Source organism: Microtus ochrogaster, chromosome 10 (genome assembly GCF_000317375.1).
Source record: "Microtus ochrogaster isolate Prairie Vole_2 chromosome 10, MicOch1.0, whole genome shotgun sequence".
Classification (NCBI taxonomy): Eukaryota; Metazoa; Chordata; class Mammalia; order Rodentia; family Cricetidae; genus Microtus; species Microtus ochrogaster.
In genome coordinates this window covers 76,565,856-76,579,678 of record NC_022016.1, presented here as the reverse complement: position 1 = coordinate 76,579,678, position 13,823 = coordinate 76,565,856, and the positions used below count along the sequence as shown (strand labels likewise).

Here is a 13,823-nt window from a genome sequence, read left to right as displayed (position 1 = left end):
CAGTCATATATCCTAGAGTTCATTTGGATTCAAAAAAAAAAAAAAAAAAAAAAAAAAAACTAAAATAAAGTAATTTGAAAAGTAAAGTGGGCTGGTGAGATGACCAAGTAAGGAAAGGTCGTTGACCAAGCCTGATGACCGGAGTTTGGTCCCTGGGACTCATCTAGTAGGAGTTGCCCTCTGACCTCCACATACATTCTGTGGCAAGTGCATGCACTTACACTCTAAATAGATGTAATAAAAAAAGTTTTAAATGCTTCACTTTTTCCATCATCTATTTATTTGGTGCCTCTATCACTGCCCAGCGCAGGCTAGACAACGCTGGTGTGTTGTTTGCGTTCCTCACAGCCGTGCGTAGGTTACTCATCCCACTTCTTATGTGAGGGAATCTGATGTTTGGATTTCTTATTTACTTGTTTGCTTATTTTGTCCTTTAGACAGAGTGTTGTTACATAGTGTAGAATGACCTGGAATGCTTTCTTTTTTTTTTTTTTTAGGAAAATTTTTTTTGAGACCTATGCTGCCCTGGCTTGTCTTAGAACTCACAATGTAGACCAGGCCGGGCTGGAACTCACAGAGATGCACCTGCCTCTGCCTCCTGAGTGCTGGGATTTAAGGTGTGCACCACCACTGCCCAGCTGTGGACTCTTTCTTAGTCCTTCCATCCCTGCTTCCCTTCCTGTAGTTTTACAGTGTTGGATGTGCCCTCATACCCAGCTCATGTGGCCTTTCTATATTTTGTTCTCTCCAAACTGAATACAAGCCCCACGAAGAAAAAATGTCTCAATTTTATTTCTTTGCTATATCCCCAACAACTGCTGTGGTGAACAGGTTCTTAGCAAGGATTTGTCAAATGAATGTATGGTTTATAGATATCATGTATTGAACACATGCTAGATGTTAGGAACTTAGAAGATAGTGTGCTATCAATTTTCCTAATCGATAGATGAGGAAAGTTAAATAAATTGGCCAAGTTCATATAACCAGTCAGGGACGGAGCCTGGATTTGAACCTGAGCAGTCTACCTAGGAAACTCATGCTCTTCACTCATATATGATAATGACACAGCATTACTATTGGACGGCTGGGGAGTGGTTCAGTCTAGAATGAACCAAGCTCTGGGTTTGATCTCTAGTATCACAAAATAAAGATGATCACACTAAGTTAAAACAAGACAAAACTAGGTTAAGAAGTATTTTTAAAGCTGAGCACAGAATCAGCAAGATATCCCAGTGGGTAAAGGCAAATGCTACCACGCCTAACAGCTTCAGTTAGATCCTCTGGGAGTCAGGCCTGGTGCCAAAGACCTGTAATCTCAACTCCTTAGTAGACTGAAGACCAAGAACATATGTTCAAGGCCAGCCTTGGCTCCGGAGTGACTTCACAGCCAGCCTGGGTAACTTGGTGAGACCCCATCTTAAAATAAAAAGTGAAAAGTTCTCGTAAGATAGCTCAGTGGCAGAACAGTTGCCTAGCGCAGCCTGTGTGCCTGAACATGCGCATGGCTTTTGTGTGGGCTCTGGGAATGCGAACTCTGATCCTAAGGCTTACACAGCACACGCTTTCTCAAGGAGCCATTTCTCCAGCTCAGGGCAGGTGGGGTCGGGGTTGTTTTTGCCTTTACCTTCTGTGTCTGGTGCTTTCTTGCTAAAGTATTAAGCCCGGGCTATAAACCTACTTGGATTGACCTTCCTGCTGCAGAGCCAGGGCATCTGGATGCAGGATGCCTTCCTTCTGAAGTCATCGTCCCGAATATCACCCCCCACATAAAATAGTGTCGGGAAGGGAGGAGCTGATAATCAGCAATACCATTCTCTCGGGTTTCCCACTCCTCTGAGGTGGACTGAGCATCTCCTTCTAATGGCACACTGAGAAGACATTGTGGCCCACAAAAGGAGCATGGTTTCTGGGTTCAGGCTCCAACTCAACAAGTCAAAGGCTGTGTGACCTTGGGCAGTGTAGCCTCTGAACCTCGGTTTCCATACCTAAGAAATGCAATAATATCTATATTGCAAGGTCTCCTTAAGGGCCAAGTAAGACATATTTTGAAAGGTGCTCAAAGTGACAAGTCGGGAGATGCCCAATGAATGTGAGTTCTCTGTCTCTCAAGGTCATGTGACCAGAACAGGATTGTGGGTCCTGATTTTACAAATGACAGAATCGGACCTCTGGAATTTAAGGTGGAAAAACACCTCACCTTTCTTAATCCCCAGGTCTTATTTCCGACCTCTTCAGCAAACTCTTCATCATTTGTTAGAAGGAAATTGTCAAAGATACTGCCCGACTTCACCTGTTGAAATGAAAACCATGAGGTTATTACGGCTAGGTTTCTAGAGGGTTAGAGACATGGCAGGGGCCCAGAGTGATTGCTGCATAAACATGAGGACCTGAGTTTGGATCCCCAGTACTGGAGGGAAATGTGTACGGCTGTGAGGATGCCTTGCAACCCCAGTGCTGTCTGGGGTAGAGACAGGAGGCTCATCAGGGTTTGCTGGCTGCCAGCTTCACTCCAGGTTCAATGAGAGACACTGTCTCAAGAGAACAAGGTAGACAGTAATAGAACAGGACACCCGACGCTCTCCTATGGCCATAGGTATGTGCACCTACATATACACACAAGCTTATAAACCACACACAGTCACTCTCTCTCTCCAAAAGGCTTTTGTCATATTTGTTTATGTATATGTTTGTTCTCTGCTGTCTCCTCCAATCTTCAGCCCTGACCCCAGAATGCAATCACTTTCAAGTAGGGGAAAAGTAATGGACTGGATTTGGAGGCACCAGAATGGGAACCAGGAAGTGTCAGGGACTGGGCTGTCCAGCTGGGACAGAGACAGAGCATCTCGGAGCTGGACACTAATGGCTAGAGGGGGCAGGTCAAGAATGCTGTCTGTCTGTCTGTGCTTAGTCACTTCGCTTCTCTGTTGTGATATGAGTGGCGGGCTACTTTCCCAGCACCTGGCCTCCCGCCTGGCTAGCTTTATGCCCCGAAATAATTACACAGAAACTGTATTCTTTTAAACACTGCCTGGCCCATTAGTTCCAGCCTCTTATTGGCTAGCTCTTACATATTGATCTAACCCATTTCTTTCTTTTTTTTTTTGTGGTTTTTTCGAGACAGGGTTTCTCTGTGGTTTTGGAGTCTAACCCATTTCTAATAATCTGTGTAGCCCACGAAGTGGCTTACCAGGAAAGATCTTAACCTGCGTCCATCTGGAGTGGGAGAATCATGGTGACTCTCTGACTCAGCTTCTTTCTCCCAGCATTCTGTTCTGTTTTCTCCGCCTAACTAAGGGTTGGCCTATCAAATGGGCCTAGGCAGTTTCTTTATTAATAAGAAATCACTCCCACATCACTTCTCCTGTAAGATGCAAGGATTCAGTGTTGAGATGGACGGTCCTGGTTAGCTGAGTGAAGAGGAATATGACCTGGGAGTCAAACCTAACTGGAAATTATAAGGAAAAAAGTGTCTTTGAGGATGATGTCAGCATCATGCAGAATTATCACAAACACACACACACACACACACACACACACACACACACCCCTTGGATTTTAGAAATGAAGTCTCTGGGACTTCGTTCCAGATCAGAATCTGTGATCCTCTGTAGACATGCATTAAAATTAAGGCTTGGAGAGCACGCCTCTGATGTGGCTAAATTCTTCAAACAGGAAAGGAAGGTTTGCCTGTTTAGAGAGGTTGGCAGAGCCCAGAAATACTTTAAAGGCCGATGACATGGCTCTGGAAGATAAGGACACTTGTGGGCAAACCTGGGGACCAAGTCCAGTCCCTGGAACCCACATGATGAAAAGAGAGAGCTGACCTCCACAACTTGTTCTCTGACCTCCGCCACACACTGGCCATGCACACATGGCCATGCATAGACACTCGCAGAGACACACATTAAATAAATGTAATTGTTTTTGAGGAAGCAGAGTACGCACATCAATATGGTTTTATATGTTTACATGATATAGAAAGTTCTGGTTTACTTAAAAGTAACAACCTAAAAAAAGAAAGAGATACCAACGTGATTGTGTGTGATTTGTATCTGTGTTCTCCAGATCAGCCAGGAAGGAAAGACATACACTGTGCCCCTTCCTCCTTCCCTGCCCTTCTGAACCCCTGCCTAGCCTCTGGTAGTGACTTCATTCCGTCTCTGTGCTGACCTCCTGAAGTCAGAAAACTGAGAAAATGGGGGGGAGGAGTAGGAAATGAATGAAGAATCTAAGAAAGTAAAACATGGGGGTGCTCATTCCAGAAGCTTTGGTGACTTAACAGTTAGAGGTGGAGGCAGGAGGAGCAGAAGTTCAAGGTTATCTCAACCTTGTAGCAAGTTGGAGGGAGGCCAGTCTGTACCTTATCACAAAACAAAACAACTGAACAAGTCACATAAGATCAACAAAGGCATCAAAAAGTACTAGTAGCACACTGGAGTAGGCCTGATGAAGAAAGGCTGCTGCTTGAGCCCAAGTTTTCTGCTTATCTTACTAGATACATATCTTTAGGAAATTTATTCAACTTTTCTGAGCCTCCTTTTGATGTTGAGAAATAGATATACCGTGAAAATTAAACAAACATGCCAAGTCTTTAATCCAGTGGTGCATAGAGGGACTAATTAAGTTTGGACTCTTAAAATTTTGAAGATATCTACAATTGCTCCCATCTTAAAGGTGAGTTGTTTGACGTTAAGAAAGATCAAGACTTATTCAAGTCTGTAACTTCCAGGCTAGGGCTTCTTCTACTTTGTGGGAGCTACAAGGACTGCTGGTCAGGGGCTTTGAGCCCAGAGTGATTTACCTGCCAAAGATCCAGGCCAAGGACGCTGATGTTATAATAGTGGCAAATGGTGGGGTCAGGCCTGTATTTCGGGTTGTCTATCTCTGGGTGGATCCATTCCCCCTGGTAATTGGGATTGTCAATGATCCGAGGTTTCCATTCTCCCTACACAGAGAACCAACAGTGGACATGTCAGTAACAATTTTCCACTCTCCTAATATCATACAATCAAAAAGCATCAGTGAGTTTATAAGCAGTGTACCAGACTCCTAGAACTTTCCCTCTCTTTGAGTAAAGACATAAGACTGCCCAGCTCCCTTTCCTGCGTACTGGGAGTGAAATGACTTGGCAGGAGTGGCCTGGCCCGGCCTGTTCTCTTAACAGGCATATTCATGAAGTTAAGAAAATACAGCTTTTTGGAGAACATTGTCTAAGTATCTTGGCACTTGGACCTTTTCTTTTCTCCTGTGTGGCACAGGAAACTGTGGCCAGATAAAATGCCTGCTCCAGTCAGGTTTATTGCCAGACCGTTTGTCCGCTGAGTCCTTTGGTGCTTGCTCCTGATATGACAGCAGGGGTTGGCCCTTTAAGAGAAGTTCCTTTATCCCCTAAACACGTTGGACTCACGGCGATCCCACTCTTTGCCCTTCTGGCCTGCTTCTGAGACATGGGATTCCTAAGTCCTACACCATTTCCTGTTTGTATCTTGTTCCTTTAACTGGCAGCTTTTCCCAACTCTGGACAAGGTCCTTGCCCAAGGCTGCCTGAACCATTCCCTCGTGCTGGCTTTACCAGCTCCTCCGCCTTACAAGTGGGAGGAGCTGAGAACAGATTCTGCTGTGGCCACGGTCCTGTGTGGAGTAGAGAGGGAAAGAGCACAGGATCTCAGAGTTTCTGCTTTGTTTTTACTTTGTTTTGTTTTGAGACAAGGTCTTGTTGTACAGCCCAGCCTAGTCTTGAACTTGCAATCCTCCTGTCTTAACCTCCTAAGGGTTAGGATTACAAGCCTTCAGGTTAGAAATTTTATTTTCTAAGTTAGGATTGACATATTTCCCATCTGATTTCTCTGTATACATTTTTATTAAAAAGCGAGCTACTCACCTTGTACTTGGCGTTCGGTATCAGCGGCCCTTCCCACACCCCATCTATCTCCTCATTCCAGTCATCTGGCTTCTTGGCTTCTGGGTCTGGGATGAACTCAGAGTCCTGCCAGTCCTAAAACAGAATGTTCCTTCATGAGGATGGTGACATGATCTGGGAGGACACTGGGGACAGTGCAGACAGGGGGATTGACTCTCTACCTGCCCTGTTCTCCTGCTCTGCTGCGAATATACCCTGTGCAGGAGAGAAAAGGCCTATACAGACCCCGGTTCACCGTCGTTCTAAACCTTGAGAGAGGTTTAGACTCACTTCAGAGGGGTATTATCCTTGTCTCTGCCCTCATCCTGCCCTCAGTCATGTGAGCTGCTGCTCTGGTTTGTCTGTGGTTCGCTCCCACACAGTCTTCAGCTTCAGTCGTGTTACCCTGAGCATACCTGCTAGACCTGGCTTGAACTCAGACCCTTATTTTCTCATGGCGCCAACCTCCCAGACACTTGACTTACTCATCTGCCCTCATGTCCTGACTGTACCTTCTTCTCCCTGAGGTCAGCTTCCCAACTAAACTCCCTCTGACCTCGGGTTTCTTATCTTCAGGATCCTCTATTTGTAGCCGTTCATCCCATTTCCTTGGTTTCCTGGCATAGGGGTCTTTTATTTTCCTGGGAGGCAAGAAGTCCCAGTCATCTTCCAAGGCCCCCGTTGTCACCTTCTCGTTGTCAATCTTAACCTCGTAAGTAGCATTAGGGCGGATGATCAGAGTGTACAGGTGAGTGTCTTTATTGATCTGGAAAGGGAATGGGTGATATTTCAGCTCCGTATGGGACACTGTAGATCTCAGACACATGCTGCCTGCATGCTCCCCTTGCATATTTACACACATTGTAGCACATTCCCCTCTCCCTTCCTCTAGTTAATACACCTACAGGGATTCTATGTTCACCCTGAAAGTGCATGTTCCCATAGGCTCACTCCTGTGGTCCCCCATCTTCCAGCCCCTACCCACCTAAAGCTTGATCGTTCTCTGATCTAACTTGTTTTCTGTCTGTCCTACTAAATTGTGAGCAGGGGTCATTTATGATTTCTCTATCATGTCTAAGCTTCCAAGCTGAGATTTGCCCCAGAGTGGGTACTCAGAACATCCAGCCCCATGTACAAGGCTGGTCAGGAAGGTCTAGCTTCAACACAAGATCCCTAATGCCCCAGGCCTCACAGGCTTTTCTAGACTGTTCCTGCCGCTCCCTCGCGTACCAACTGTATCCGCCCTCATGTCTTGCCTTTGCTCGTGCAGCCTCCTCTTCCAGGAGGTCATCTTTCCCCAGGATCCTCTCACTCATTTCCTAGAGCATGCTCATCTTCAGCACAAGGAAGCCTTCTCCAGGAAGCGATCCTTACCTAAGCCTCCAGGTGGAGGCAGAGCCCTCTTCTCTGCTCCCATATCACTTCCCTTTGCTTGACTCTTTACTCAATTGTGAAAGTTCTGGTTGTTTTGGCTTGGTAAGATCTTGCTAAGTTGCCCAGGTTGGCATTGAACTCACAGCCCTTTCACCTCAGCCTTCAGAGTTGCTGGGATTACAGGCACAAATCACTATATCAGGCTTTACTGTGAGTTTGGTTCATTTAAAAGACCTATCTGACAGAATCTATCCCATTCTTAAGTCCACAAGGCAGAATTGGCATTTGGCTAATAACGCCTGTTAGGATTGTTGATTGACCGTACCTACTGTGCTCTAGCTAATCTAGATGCCTTTGACTTTCTGTCACTGAGATAAACTGGCCCACCCATCTCATCTAAGCATCTCCTGACCCCCGTGCTAATATCTAGCCCTGGGTAACAACGCCACACCAGACATCACCCCACATTACTTCCCCATGTTTTGGGCCAGCTGTTCCCTTGTGAACTCCTACAATGTATACATAGCGCATCTCTAGGTCTACTTAATTTGTAAAACGGAGATGATAACACTTAATTGATAGAGTTTTTATAAGGAAAAAATGAGATAACATATATAAAATCTTTTTTTTCTGGGGCTGGAGAGATGGCTCAGCAGTTTAGAGGCCTGACTGCTATTCCAGGGGACCTGGGTTCAACTCTCAGCACACGCATGCAGCTCATAACAACCTGTAACTCTAGTCACAAGGGATCTGGCTTCCTATCCTGGTCTCTGTGGGTACCAGTCATGTATGTGGGACACAGACACATAGAGGCGAAATAACCATACATATAAAAATCAATAAAATTTTAAAAATGTAAAAATAAAATGTCTTGCTCTAGCTGAAGACTAATCCACATACTCACCCTGCACTTGAGGGTCTTGTTGTTCTCGTGGTATTTCCCATGGTGATAAAAGATGACCTGTAGTCTGTTATTGCCAAAGCCACAGATGTCCGGGCCTGGAAATCAAACCCCAAAGTGTGATTTCTCATCTATTTCAGGCAGTGTGCCCAGTCTGAGGCCAAGACCCAAGACAGATGCAGCCTGTGTCTCACTCGGTATTTCCAGAAAGAAACAGATGCCACACTCAGAGTCAGGATTATTTGAGAAGGATTTGATGAAAGGGATTCTTCACAAAGCAGGAGGCGAGGCTTTGAGAGAAGAAGGTACAGAGCTGCTCAGGGCAAGGAGCAGAAAGGGCAGGGCAGGGCAGCAAACCAGGGAGAGAGTGGGGGGCACAGTAGGAGAGACAGGCTTTCAGCTGAGAGATACACCTCAAAACTTCATCTAGTCTCCTGCCAGGACCCCATGGGCCAATCCCACAGGAAGCCCCTCTTAAGCCAGGAGTTTCCAGCACATCACTTAATTCTGACAAATTAAGCATTACCATCTCTATTTTAAATGAGCATGGCTCAGAAAAGTCAGGAGCCATTCCTACCTAGGAAGAAGAGCCTGAGACCTCTCAGACTTTGTGACAATTCTATTGAGAAATGGGTCAGAGCTGGGGAGCCCAGAGAGGGCTGAGACTTTCACGTTATTGCTCTCTACCCGTAACTCACACACACACACACATACTGCACACACACATTTGTACATACAACACAGGCACACACAACACAACACATATGCATACAACACACGCACACACAACACAACACACGCTCACATAACACAACACACGTTCAGACTCATACACACGTACCACACACACAACACATGTACATATAACACATGCACACACAACACAACACATGCTCACACTCATACACCCGTATCACACACACAACACATGCATACAACACACGCACACACAACACAACACACCCTCACATAACACAACACACGTTCACTCATACACACGTACCACACACACAACACATGTACATATAACACATGCACACACAACACAACACATGCTCACACTCATACATACGTACCACACACACAACACATATACATACAACACACACAACACACACTCACACACATGTACCACACACAACGTGTACATACAACACACGCACACACAACACAACACACGCTCATACTCATACACACACACCACACATACAACACGTATACATATAACACACACAACATAACTCAAATACACATACCACACACACAAAACACATGTACATACAGCACATGCATACACACCACAACATCCTCTTAAGAAGCAGCCAGGGCTCTTCACTGCTGAGCCATCTCTCCAGCCTGGCTCAATACTTTTGTAAGAATCTAGATTTCATTCTGTTTTTAAAAAATGTATTCAGTTGCCTGAAGGGAGAAGATGCAGACTTTATAGACAGACTGACTCAAATCCTGGTTTTCTACTTACTTCGAGCCAATTTCTTATTATTTCCTCATCTGCAAAATGGGGAGAGTGATACACAGTACAGATTCCGAATAAAATAGAAAGATACTGCAGTAGACACGCTTCTCACACCCTGAGTGCTACACTCTGCATGAAAGAAAGACTAGAAGCAGGTATGGGGGCTTGCACCTATGATCTCAGCACTTGGGGGTGCTGAAGAAGGAGGATCACTGTGGATTTGAAGCCAATTTGGGCTACATATTAAGTTTGGAACTACAGAGTAAGACCTTGTAAGAGGGGGTGAGATTTCAGAAAGAAAAAGTATGCAGATTTTAAAGGGGGCAATGAAGCTGAAGAGGAGAATTTGGAAAAGGAAGAGTACTAGATGGGGAAAGGGAGGAGAGGGGAGTAGGGGAGAAGAGGGAAGGGGTGTGGGGAGGGGGAGGGGAGGGGATGGGGAGGAAAGGCAAGTGCTAGCTGAGGCTGCCAGGGAAAGGAAGTATCTAAAGAGAATTAAGGGAATGTTAGTGCCTTCTGTCCAGCATAACCTCTCACTGACTTTGTACAAAAACATCCGGTTTAGCCTGCATTCTTCATCTGTGCTTCAGAGGCTGGAATGGTTGTTGTTTGCTGGCTTTTCAGTAGCAACAGTTGAAGCTGGACTCAAGGTTGGAGCTAAAAGCTGGAGAGCCTCATGAATGCCTAGTTACGTATGTAGGCTACAAACGTCCCACTCTGGACGTTCACAGATGCTTACAGGTGGCCATTTCCCTGACCCTGGCTGTAGTTCTCTCTGGGCAGAGCACAGTGCTCCTCCCTTTCTGAAAACTGGGCTGCGTCTCCATGTGCTATAGACTTGCGGTACCGTGTACTTCCACACCGCTTTGGTCTATTTATATTAACATTTGGGCTTAGAGATGCCTTCTTTTCAGGTCTCTGGAGAGCCCTGCTGCACAGGGGATGTGGAGCTATCGAATTACAAGCTGTCTGTTCCAGGTCTAAGTCTTTTCAACCAGCACAGGGGTTCTCACCCAAACCCCCAGGGGCCGAGAGCAGCTGTTCCAGGGAGCTTACCGAACATGATGTAATACTGGGACTCTGAGTGCATGTCTTCCTGGTTCAGTGTGGCAGGAAAGAGTTTCACATACCCACCGCCACAATCGATGCCTTGCTCGTGTTTTACTGAAAACTGAACCACCAAGGTCTCATTCACATTGCTGAATGGCTTAAACCGGGTGGAAAGGGCATAGAACTTGGCGTCTTCACTGGTCTGGAGACCTGGTAACAGAGAGAAAGAGCAGAGGCTTCAGGCTGAAATTCCCCCGAAAGTACCTAGAGAGACCCGGCGCTGGACTTAACCAAGCTCTAGTATTTCCTCACACACTACGGTGTTCCAGGTGTAGTGCAAGGAGCTGTGTAATATTATCTCATCTGAGCCTCCGGGCAGCCCTGAAAAGTGGGCTCTACGCCCATTTAATAAGTTAGGAGGCTGAGTCACGGGGAGGAGGCCTGAAGCTGCATGGCATGGAAGCGACCTCACTGGAATTTCAAGCCACATTGATGCATTCCTCTGCACCATGCTATCGCTTGTTTTCTAGAGACATTTCAGCATCTTTCCGCAGCTTTATAAGTCAAGGCCCTGCCTTGCTGAGGCCGGCTAGGCAGCAGAATAAGGTTCTGCTCTGTATAAGTGCTACAGTAGAAAGAAGCCCAGAATTAGCTCAGATAATAATTGTTACTGTAGCCACTGAATTTTTTTTTTTTTTTGATTTTCGAGACAGGGTTTCTCCGTAGCTTTTGGTTCCTGTCCTGGAACTAGCTCTTGTAGACCAGGCTGGCCTCGAACTCACAGAGATCCGCCTGCCTCTGCCTCCCGAGTGCTGGGATTAAAGTCATTGAATATTTTAATCACTAAATAATTGAGCTCTTTTGTGAACATTGTGTGTGTGTGTGTGTGTGTGTGTGTGTGTGTGTGTGTGTGTTGCATGCACATGTGTGCATGCTTCTGAATACACAGAGATCAGAGGAAGATGCTGGTTGTTTTGCTCCATCACTCTCCATCTTGTTCCTTTAGACAGGGTCTCTCACTGAACCTGGAGTTAGCAGCCAGTAAGCCCGGTGTTACTGCCCTGTTTCTGCCCCAACACCAGCACTGGGGTTCCAGGAGTACACGGCCATCCCAGCTTTTTATGTGGGTCCTGGGGATTGATTGATTTATTTTGTGTGTTTTGTCTGGATGTATGTGCATCACATGCAGATTGTGCCTGCAGATGACAGAGGAGGGCAATGGACCCCATGGGACTGGAGTTCACAGATGGTTATGAGATGCTATATGGGAGCTGAAAACCTGGGTCCTCTGGAAGAACGGCATGTGCTGTTCATATCTTGGCCACTGCTGACTCGTCTCCCCAGCCCTGATTCTAGGGATTTGAACTCGGATCTTTATTCTTGTTCAGCATGCACTCTTAATGCAATGTCATCTTCCCAGCCCTTAACATTTAACTCTACAGAGGGTTTCTTCATTCACGTGTATTTAACCCTGACAATAACAATGTAAGGTGAGCTGTACCAATTTCTTCACTTTGTCATGAAGTCATTGAATTGGTTTTACATGACAGTGACCACCAATTCGTGGTAATGCCAGATCCTTTCAGTGAATAGCAGAACTGCCAGGGGCCCCAGAGCTTTTCTAGGCTAAGCATATGAAGCAATCAAATAGGAAGTGCCTTGCTAAGGATCACACAACCACAAATGACAGACACGCAGAAATGCTCAATAAGTAAGTGAGTAAGTAATGAAGCTGGAGTTGATAGTGTACACCTGTAATCCCAACCCTTGAGAAGCGGAGGCAGGGAGATAGGTAGTCCAAACCCAACTTGAGCTATGTGAGACCCATTCTTCAAAATCAACAACAAGCTGGGTGATGGTGGCTCACGCTTTTAATCCCAGCAGTCAAGGCAGAGGCAGATGGATCTCTATGAGTTCGAGGCCAGCCTGGTCTGTAGAGCTAATTCCAGGATGGCAAGGCTACACAAAGAAACACTGACTCTAAAAACAAACAATCAACAACAATAAAACATGCTAAATTACAGGAAGGCGTACAGAGTCTGATTCAGAAAAGCGCTCAAGCATTTCTTGTACACCGAGTTCTGTGGTAAACACCTTCACATCTGACACCATGCTGGGGGCTGTCTCATTTTGAAAAGTGTTCCTACTTCTCTTAAAGCCTCTAAGGGGCTAGAAGAGCCAAGAAGGAAGGAATGACAGAGGGCAGAAGACCACATCCTGAGGCTCTGCCCTGCCACACCCGGCTGTATAAACCAAACTGTGACCCCAGTGTCCTTCCAGACAACCAGAATCTAAAGGACCACAGAGCATGGAATGTGGGAGGATCAGCCGAGAAGCCAAACTGTAAGGAGACGTGTGGCTGCGCAGACTGCCGATGCTGGAGGACCAGACACAAGTGTCCCAGGAGATGCTCCATCTCCTGTTCTCTATCCTCTGAAAACGGTTTTCCAGAGAGGATTTAAACGAGATTTTAAAACGCTCAAGTCAGTTCATAATTCTCTCCTTTAATAAATATGAAAATGAGATTCATAACAGTAGCCAGATGGAAGGAGATGGGAAATCACTCCAGGGGATGATCAATGAACTCTATTTATAGAACAAAAGCTTTCTCAGACCAAGAACCCATGCCCGCAGTCCCTGTCTCGGAATTCGCCCTTCCTCCGCAACATTATTTGGCCCTTACGAAAGCTCTATCTGGTGAGCATGGCGGGGGAAGGTTATCTTCATCTAAAATCAACACTCTGAGGAGCAAGAAGACAAGCTTCCATTACTCAGCCAGTCAGCCATCCCAGGCCCATCTGCTCTCCTCTCCATCACCCAAAGCTGCTCTAGACAGAGCAACATTCAGGTCCCTAGTGGGGCTTTCTCGGGTTCCCAGTGTGGAATGCTACCTATAAAATTATAGGAGTTTGGGGGAGACAGTGCAGGTTAGTGGTGATGGACACAGTCCCTGGAGTCAGGGCCAGAGTCAAACCTCTCTCAGCTGTGTTACAGCCTCAGTCAACTATCAAAACCTCTTTGAGGAAGACAATAAAAACCACTTCATTAAGATGTTAGGAAGAGCACGCCTTTAATCCCAGCACTCGGGAGGCAGAGGCAGGCGGATCTCTGTGAGTTCGAGGCCA

The 13,823-nt window shown here is 46.1% G+C and overlaps 1 protein-coding gene across 1 annotated transcript in view; it reads right to left on the bottom strand.

The window, feature by feature from the left end:
* The window catches only part of LOC101995663 (calreticulin-like), a 28,683-nt gene that overhangs the window by 918 nt on the left and 13,942 nt on the right, over positions 1 to 13,823 (bottom strand). The window contains exons 3-8 of the mRNA XM_005353573.3: positions 10,705 to 10,908; positions 8,178 to 8,272; positions 6,456 to 6,665; positions 5,882 to 5,995; positions 4,802 to 4,945; positions 2,198 to 2,290 (exon numbers count right to left, since the gene is read on the bottom strand). Of these exons, the coding sequence (XP_005353630.1) occupies positions 2,198 to 2,290; positions 4,802 to 4,945; positions 5,882 to 5,995; positions 6,456 to 6,665; positions 8,178 to 8,272; positions 10,705 to 10,908 (860 nt within the window). The remainder of the gene's footprint in view (positions 1 to 2,197; positions 2,291 to 4,801; positions 4,946 to 5,881; positions 5,996 to 6,455; positions 6,666 to 8,177; positions 8,273 to 10,704; positions 10,909 to 13,823) is intronic.